General features: G+C 52.6%; 1 protein-coding gene across 1 annotated transcript in view; it reads left to right on the top strand.

Moving 5' to 3' along the window:
- The window catches only part of LOC108802199 (myocyte-specific enhancer factor 2D homolog), a 37267-nt gene that overhangs the window by 16478 nt on the left and 12457 nt on the right, over positions 1-8332 (top strand). The window contains 2 exon segments of the mRNA XM_018574066.1: positions 5134-5375; positions 7295-7315. Of these exon segments, the coding sequence (XP_018429568.1) occupies positions 5134-5375; positions 7295-7315 (263 nt within the window).

The following is an 8332-nucleotide window of genomic DNA, read 5'->3' as shown; positions in this document are numbered from 1 at the left end:
AATGAGAAAAGCAGCCGGGCTCGCTTCCTCCTCTGGCACTCCAGACCAGACCGCTGCTGCCAGTGTACACGGGGCTCGCCCGGCCGCGGGACCTTCTGCTAAAACCATAACGGGATCATTCAGTGCGGCGATGATGATGATGAAGTGATGGTTGGCGATGGGTCTAGTTTTATTCTGCGACGTAGAGCTGGGTGGTCTTATGGAGGCACTGGAAGTCCCAGGAGGACCTGTACTGACTATGGAGGCACTGGAAGTCCCAGGAGGACCTGTACTGACTATGGAGGCACTGGAAGTCCAAGGAGGACCTGTACTGACTATGGAGGCACTGGAAGTCCAAGGAGGACCTGTACTGACTATGGAGGCACTGGAAGTCCCAGGAGGACCTGTACTGACTATGGAGGCACTGGAAGTCCCAGGAGGATCTGTACTGACTATGGAGGCACTGGAAGTCCAAGGAGGACCTGTACTGACTATGGAGGCACTGGAAGTCCCAGGAGGACCTGTACTGTAATTTCCCCTTTAAATAAGCTCACGGAGAGCCCATTTGTCGCGCGTCTCCCCTCCCGGCTTCCACCCTCAACAGCCCACACTCCAACATTCCCCCCCAACCCACCGGGACCGGTAACTGACGAGGACGCTCGATACCAGAACAGCTGCGTTAATTAGCAGGTCGTCTCCTACAAAACACTCCAATTATCTCCGCCGAGCACAATGGATGTCATCGGCGAAACGCCACCATTAGCACGGGAAGACGGGCAACGCCGCGCTGCCTGGATGTGTCACGCCACCGCCGCCGCCTGTTTCCAGGGCTCCGGAGTCGGTGAAATCAATACGATTTATAGATGTCAATAGCTGGAGGATCAGCGCGCGGCCCTCGGCGGAGAAGGCGCACCGCCGTCTTCCTCGTGAGACCTTACGCGGGAAGAAAATGGCGCCGCGGTTATGGGGATTACCAACCGAAACCGCCCGAAACACTTCAAGTGCACTTGAAAAGCACTCGAGTACCGGAAGCGGAGGCGTCCCCGAGGGTGGGTGTCAGCCGGGGGCGGGGACCGGGTGACACCCCGCCGTGACGTCACCACGCACGCGCAGTGGTCTTCTGGTCCATCTTGGTGATGGACGCCGGTCCGTGACCGAGTGCCCGACATTTCATAAGGGGGTGACACCAAAATGACAGTCATATTGGTGTCACTCCTCCAATGGTGGCACCAGGGGGCGGGCCGCCACCCCCCCTTGTGACGCCACTGGAAGTCGGGCGGCGTGTAATGACCTATTAGCAGGGAAGACGTCCCCATGCTTTCTTGTCACTAGGTGACGAGAAAGCATGGAGCCGGCTTTCTGGCCAATCAGGAAGCCGGGCGCCATTTAACGACGCGGCACCCGGCTTTCTGATTGGCTGGGCAGCGAGCTTTCACCAGAACAGGAATAGATGGGCAATTGTCCAACAGGGACGCTAGTTCTGGTGACCACCAGGGTTTTCCCTCTCTTTGGAGGGATATTCTCTCACTTCCTGTTGTGGCTACGGAACAGGAAGTGAAAGGGACATAGATGGCAAAAAAAAAAAAAGAAAAGCTGCCAGATCATCCCACGCAGTTCTACTTCAGGCCGGCCACACGCGGCACAATCTAAATATACAGTATCTGTGAAGCCGGGCCGCGCAGTGACAGTCCAAAAGTCAGATTGGACACCGACGGGGCATGGGGCCCTTCAGACTTGTCATTTGAATTTGCCACCCTGGGCAGCGAACGGGTTTTCGCGGCGGGGGAAGCCACACCAGCTTCTGCCTGGCAAGGAGAACTCGGCGCATGCCGGTGATGGGTCAGGTGCACAACGTGGATCGAGTCGTAAACATTTCCTTGTATTGAAAACGATCTTCAAAGTCAACCCTTGCTTTGCCGAAGTGGGCCAAAGCATTCCCGTCGTACCGGTCAACCGGTCCGAAGACGTTGCCCACAACGTCTGACCTGCTTCATGAGGAACGCTTGACCATCCGGTGCTTCCCCTTGCTGTAGGTAGTCCAGAACGTGGTCCATACTGTGGCCTTGTTTATGTCGGTAGTCCAGAACGAGGTCCATACTGTGGCCTTGTTTATGTCGGTAGTCCAGAACGAGGTCCATACTGTGGCCTTGTTTATGTCGGTAGTCCAGAACGAGGTCCATACTGTGGCCTTGTTTATGTCGGTAGTCCAGAACGAGGTCCATACTGTGGCCTTGTTTATGTCGGTAGTCCAGAACGAGGTCCATACTGTGGCCTTGTTTATGTCGGTAGTCCAGAACGAGGTCCATACTGTGGCCTTGTTTATGTCGGTAGTCCAGAACGAGGTCCATACTGTGGCCTTGTTTATGTCGGTAGTCCAGAACGAGGTCCATACTGTGGCCTTGTTTATGTCGGTAGTCCAGAACGAGGTCCATACTGTGGCCTTGTTTATGTCGGTAGTCCAGAACGAGGTCCATACTGTGGCCTTGTTTATGTCGGTAGTCCAGAACGAGGTCCATACTGTGGCCTTGTTTATGTCGGTAGTCCAGAACGAGGTCCATACTGTGGCCTTGTTTATGTCGGTAGTCCAGAACGAGGTCCATACTGTGGCCTTGTTTATGTCGGTAGTCCAGAACGAGGTCCATACTGTGGCCTTGTTTATGTCGGTAGTCCAGAACGAGGTCCATACTGTGGCCTTGTTTATGTCGGTAGTCCAGAACGAGGTCCATACTGTGGCCTTGTTTATGTCGGTAGTCCAGAACGAGGTCCATACTGTGGCCTTGTTTATGTCGGTAGTCCAGAACGAGGTCCATACTGTGGCCTTGTTTATGTCGGTAGTCCAGAACGAGGTCCATACTGTGGCCTTGTTTATGTCGGTAGTCCAGAACGAGGTCCATACTGTGGCCTTGTTTATGTCGGTAGTCCAGAACGAGGTCCATACTGTGGCCTTGTTTATGTCGGTAGTCCAGAACGAGGTCCATACTGTGGCCTTGTTTATGTCGGTAGTCCAGAACGAGGTCCATACTGTGGCCTTGTTTATGTCGGTAGTCCAGAACGAGGTCCATACTGTGGCCTTGTTTATGTCGGTAGTCCAGAACGAGGTCCATACTGTGGCCTTGTTTATGTCGGTAGTCCAGAACGAGGTCCATACTGTGGCCTTGTTTATGTCGGTAGTCCAGAACGAGGTCCATACTGTGGCCTTGTTTATGTCGGTAGTCCAGAACGAGGTCCATACTGTGGCCTTGTTTATGTCGGTAGTCCAGAACGAGGTCCATACTGTGGCCTTGTTTATGTCGGTAGTCCAGAACGAGGTCCATACTGTGGCCTTGTTTATGTCGGTAGTCCAGAACGAGGTCCATACTGTGGCCTTGTTTATGTCGGTAGTCCAGAACGAGGTCCATACTGTGGCCTTGTTTATGTCGGTAGTCCAGAACGAGGTCCATACTGTGGCCTTGTTTATGTCGGTAGTCCAGAACGAGGTCCATACTGTGGCCTTGTTTATGTAGGTAGTCCAGAACATGGTCCGTACTGTGGCCTTGTTTATGTAGGTAGTCCAGAACATGGTCCGTACTGTGGCCTTGTTTATGTAGGTAGTCCAGAACATGGTCCGTACTGTGGCCTTGTTTATGTAGGTAGTCCAGAACATGGTCCATACTGTGGCCTTGTTTATGTAGGTAGTCCAGAACATGGTCCATACTGTGGCCTTGTTTATGTAGGTAGTCCAGAACATGGTCCGTACTGTGGCCTTGTTTATGTCGGTAGTCCAGGACATGGTCCATACTGTGGCCTTCTTTATGTAGGTAGTCCAGAACATGGCCGGTGATAGCGTGCAAGCCACGTCTAGTAACCAAGGGCTCGGCCTTCTGCACACAGCCTAGTCCGTGAGTACGAGAGCAGAGCTGCGGCCTATATCCTCATCAGCTGTTCCAGATTCCGGCCGGGCTAGTTCTATGAATGTCAGAATTGACGTCACCCGGCATTCCCGGCATTCTCGGCATTCTTTCTGCCCGCTTCAGGAAACTGGAGCATGGTTCGCGTTGGAGGGCTGCGAGGGAGACGGGCCCCCCCCGCTCCTTACACCGAGCCCCGGGCCCGCTCCTGACACGGCCATGACGTCTCATAGGCAGACGCTTCTTCCTTTCATGATGGCACTTCTACGTACCCGGCCTGTGGCGGCAGCCATTTTGGAACCCTGACCATTAGCAGAAAGGTTTTCCATGTCAGTCGTCCTTGATACGTGGCCCCTCGTTGAAAGTTATCATCCTTAAAGTGAAAAGTCTTTTCAAGTCTTGGGTACAGTTAGCGATTTAGACCAGGTCAGGTCTCCGAATAGGAGATTTCTCCTCACTTCCTGTTCTTCCACCCATCACCCTTACAGGAAGTGAGGAGACACCCTTCCATACTATACTGTTATTGTACTGTATGTCTACCTGTGTCCCCTATGGGGGGAGTTCTCACTTCCTGTTCTTCCACCCATCACTCTTACAGGAAGTGAGGGGACACCGTTCCATACTATACTAATACTATTCTTGTACTGTGTGTCCCCTATGAGGGGATCTCTCCTCACTTCCTGTTCTTCCACCCATCACTCTGACAGGAAGTGAGGGGACATCCTTCCATACTATACTATTATTGTACTGTATGTCTATCTGTGTCCCCTATGGGGGGAGTTCTCACTTCCTGTTCTTCCACCCATCACTCTTACAGCAAGTGAGGAGACACCCTTCCATACTAATACTATTATTGTACTGTGTCCCCTATGAAGGGATTTCTCCTCACTTCCTGTTCTTCCACCCATCACCCTTACAGCAAGTGAGGGGACACCCTTCCATGCTATACTATTATTGTAGTGTGTCCCCTATGAAGGGATTTATCCTCACTTCCTGTTCTTCCACCCATCACCCTTACAGGAAGTGAGGGGACACCTATCTGAAATCTGACAGAGGTTCTAAGCCTTCCATACTATGCTAATAATATTATTGTTCTGTATGTCTACCTGTGTCCCCTATGGGGGAGGGGGGGGGTGGATTGTTCCTCACTTCCTGTTCTGTATGACACTAGTTAGGTCCGTCCGCTCACGGACAATACAAATAAAGTTTATATCGATTTATTTGATTTTCCTAATTGACCTACCCGAGAGCCACTCTCATCCCCCGTGCGATCTCTGTGGCACATTGTCTGAATATGGTTCTCCCTCTTCTAATTTAGGCAACGGGTACATCAGCGCACGGGCCTCTCCGGGCCTCATGCCGGTATCCAACGGCAACAGCATGGGCAAGGTCATCCCGGCCAAGAGCCCTCCGCCTCCCTCCCAGAACAATCAGCTCGGCAACAACAGTCGCAAACCCGACCTGCGCGTCATCACCTCACAGAGCGGCAAAGGATTAATGCACCATATGGTGAGTACCGAGCCCGGTGAACGGGCACCATTTTGTATTTGCCGCTCTTCAAAGGAGAAGGTGATAGGACAAGGTTGGCCCCAGCGGGTATTGGTCTTTGTGGCACTGGGTCCATGTGAAGCTACTTTGGTGCCATATGGTCCATGTAAAGACACCCCATGTGGACCCAGTGCTATACCTTCCCTGCTCCTCTACCATGTTCGGGGGGGGGGGGCCTGCAAGGTTGGCCCAAGTGGGTATTATTCTTTATGGCACTGGGTCCATGTGAAGTTACTTTGGTGCCATATGGTCCATGTGAAGACACCCCGTGTGGACCCAGTGCTATACCTTACCTGCTCCTCCTCATATCACCATGTTCAGGGGGGCCTGCAAGGTTGGCCCCAATGGGTATTGGTCTTTGTGGCCCTTGGTCCATGTAAAGTTACTTTGGTCCATGTGAAGACACCCCGTGCTCAATGTTAGTAGACCCAGTGCTATACCTTACCTGCTCCTCTACCATATTCGGGGCCTGCAGTCCCAGTGCTACTAGCCATTAACAGTGGCCCAGTCCCTCACCAATATAACCCATTACAGACCAGTTTGGCAGAGTCTGCCTATTGAGTCCACTGAAGTTCTGACTTGATTTTAGGCCCCCGGTGGAGGTGAGTGGTCAGATATGGACTCCATCACCATCTGCTCTGGCTCTGCTCCTGTTTGTGTATTGCTCTGGTCCCGTCAGAGAGGTCCTGTTGCAACTTGGCACAGGAAAGAGGCATGGAGTGGGGCTGGAGTAATGGGCCGGGGGGTAATCAACCATTGGACACAGGCATAATGGCTGTTTTTAGACGTGGGCTACCACTGAAGATGAGCACTGAGCCCTAGAGACATGAATACCCACTAGAGACACGGACGTAGGTAATGACCACCAGACACAGGAAGTAAACAACACTGGACGTGGCCTGTACAATAGGTTGCTACTTGACACGGGAAAGAAGCATGGCATGGGCCTGGAGTGAGGGGCCGGGGGTAATGGGCTATTAGGCACAGGAATAGTGGCCGTATTTAGACTTGGGCCACCACTGGAGAGAAGTACTAGAGACATGGACATCAGTGGACTATCCAATATCAACATGGACATAGGCCATGCCCACTGGACACAGGAGGCTATCAACCCTGGACGTGGTGACCATCCAGCTCTGGACACCAAGGGTTTGATGACCACTAGATCCAAAGACTGACCAGCACTACAACCAAGGACTGGCCACGGCCCTTAAATCTGTAGGTCCCTACTACAATCTCGCATCAGGGCCGTGCACTGGGCCACGACTACAAAGTAATGACCAGCACCGTGGCAAGGCAATGACCCTTATAAGGCCAAGCAGTGGCCACGGCTTCCACTCACTTCCCGTTGAGCCTCCAGGACAGGAAGGTGAGAGAAATTCTCCCAAATGGGACACAAACAACAAAACCAGCCCCAGAGGGTATCTAAGCTCTTCCCCCTACTGTGTCCACAAATGTTGGTTGGAGATGCACTTGAACCCTGTGTGGGCCGTGCTTTCCATTGGGGGCGGGGCTTCTCATTGCCGGGATGGAGATTTCTGGGCCGGGATGGTATTTTAGGACGTGCGTTTTGTACCATGTATCTATCGGGTAATACATTGGGGGGGAATTTATCAAAACTGGAGCAGTTGCCTACGGCAACCAATCAGCTTCTCTCTCTCTCATTTTCAAACCTTAACTGAACAAACTGAAGAGAGGAGCTGATCGGTTGCCGTGGGCAACTGCTCCAGTTTTGATGAATTCCCTTCATTGAAGCGACTTCCTGTGTTTGTTGTGCGTTTTGTCTCCACGAAGCATTGTCCCTGTTTAATAAAGCTTTGTTTGCTGTTTTTTTTTTCTCTCTCTCCTTTTCCTCTCTATAATCTGCTTTTTGCACGCAGACGGAGGAGCAGTTGGAGATGGTGAGTCGACTCGCTTGCATCTCTCTCATTGCTGTGAATTCTGTGTCCGCTCTCCACGTGTCCGCAACGCTTTACTGTTGTTATAAGCATGGGATGGGGCAGTCGGCCATCTTGCATTTTGAAACAAATCTTTATTGACAACAACAACAACAACAACAAGGCTTATTGTGATAACAAAATGCAACGTAGAAGGGTTACCAATGGTTAGAAACGAAGGGCGACTTTCAGAACGGTTGGGCAACAGCCACCCGACCGTCTCGCAGCTTCCTCTGTGCCAGACTCGTCCCTGAGCAAGCTGGGTCCGGCCACACAAGTGCTTCCATTTAGGTGAGGCGTGGATTTAGTCGTAGGTGGAGACAAGACCAGTCATCCTGTAGGAGAGAGCAGCAGTGGGCGGTCTTTATTACAGGAGGGGGTGGAGACGAGACCAGTCACCCTGCACAAGGGCAGAGAGCAGCAGTGAGCGGTCTTAATTACAGGAGGGGGCGGAGACAAGACCAGTCACCCCGCACAAGCAGAGAGAGAAGCAGTGACGGGTCTTTATTACAGGAGGGGGCGGAGACAAGACCAGTCACCCTGCACAAGCAGAGAAAGAAGCGGTGACAGGTCTTTATTACAGGAGGGGGGGCGGAGACAAGGGGGACAGAAATGGCCGCCAAGAGTTAAACAACAGTCTCCGATTCTCCCGAGAGCTGCGCGTCATTGGCGCTGACATCACAGGGTCCTCGCATGCATCCTTCTGGACGGGCTGGAAGTCACATGGCATGCGTGTGAGGGGGGAAGTGGAAGGCGGCTCATTCTTCCAGAAGCATGTCTGGAGGAAACGGCCCTCCCCGGCTGCCCTGCTTTCACACCGAGGGACGCGTGACCTAACCCAGCTTGTGATGATCCAGAAGCCATGAAAGGCTCATTGTCTGACGCCTCGGAGGATGAGAGAGGAGAGGAAGCATCGCAGCCGGTCCCCTCTTAACTCCCTCTTTCCGCAGAGGAACTGCAAACAAGACTCTTCAATGAGAA

The sequence above is a fragment of the Nanorana parkeri genome, unplaced genomic scaffold (genome assembly GCF_000935625.1).
Source record: "Nanorana parkeri isolate BGI_ZX_2015 unplaced genomic scaffold, ASM93562v1 scaffold2710, whole genome shotgun sequence".
Classification (NCBI taxonomy): domain Eukaryota; kingdom Metazoa; phylum Chordata; class Amphibia; order Anura; family Dicroglossidae; genus Nanorana; species Nanorana parkeri.
Note: the sequence above shows the minus strand (reverse complement) of the source record. Positions and strands in the feature narration are given on the sequence as shown.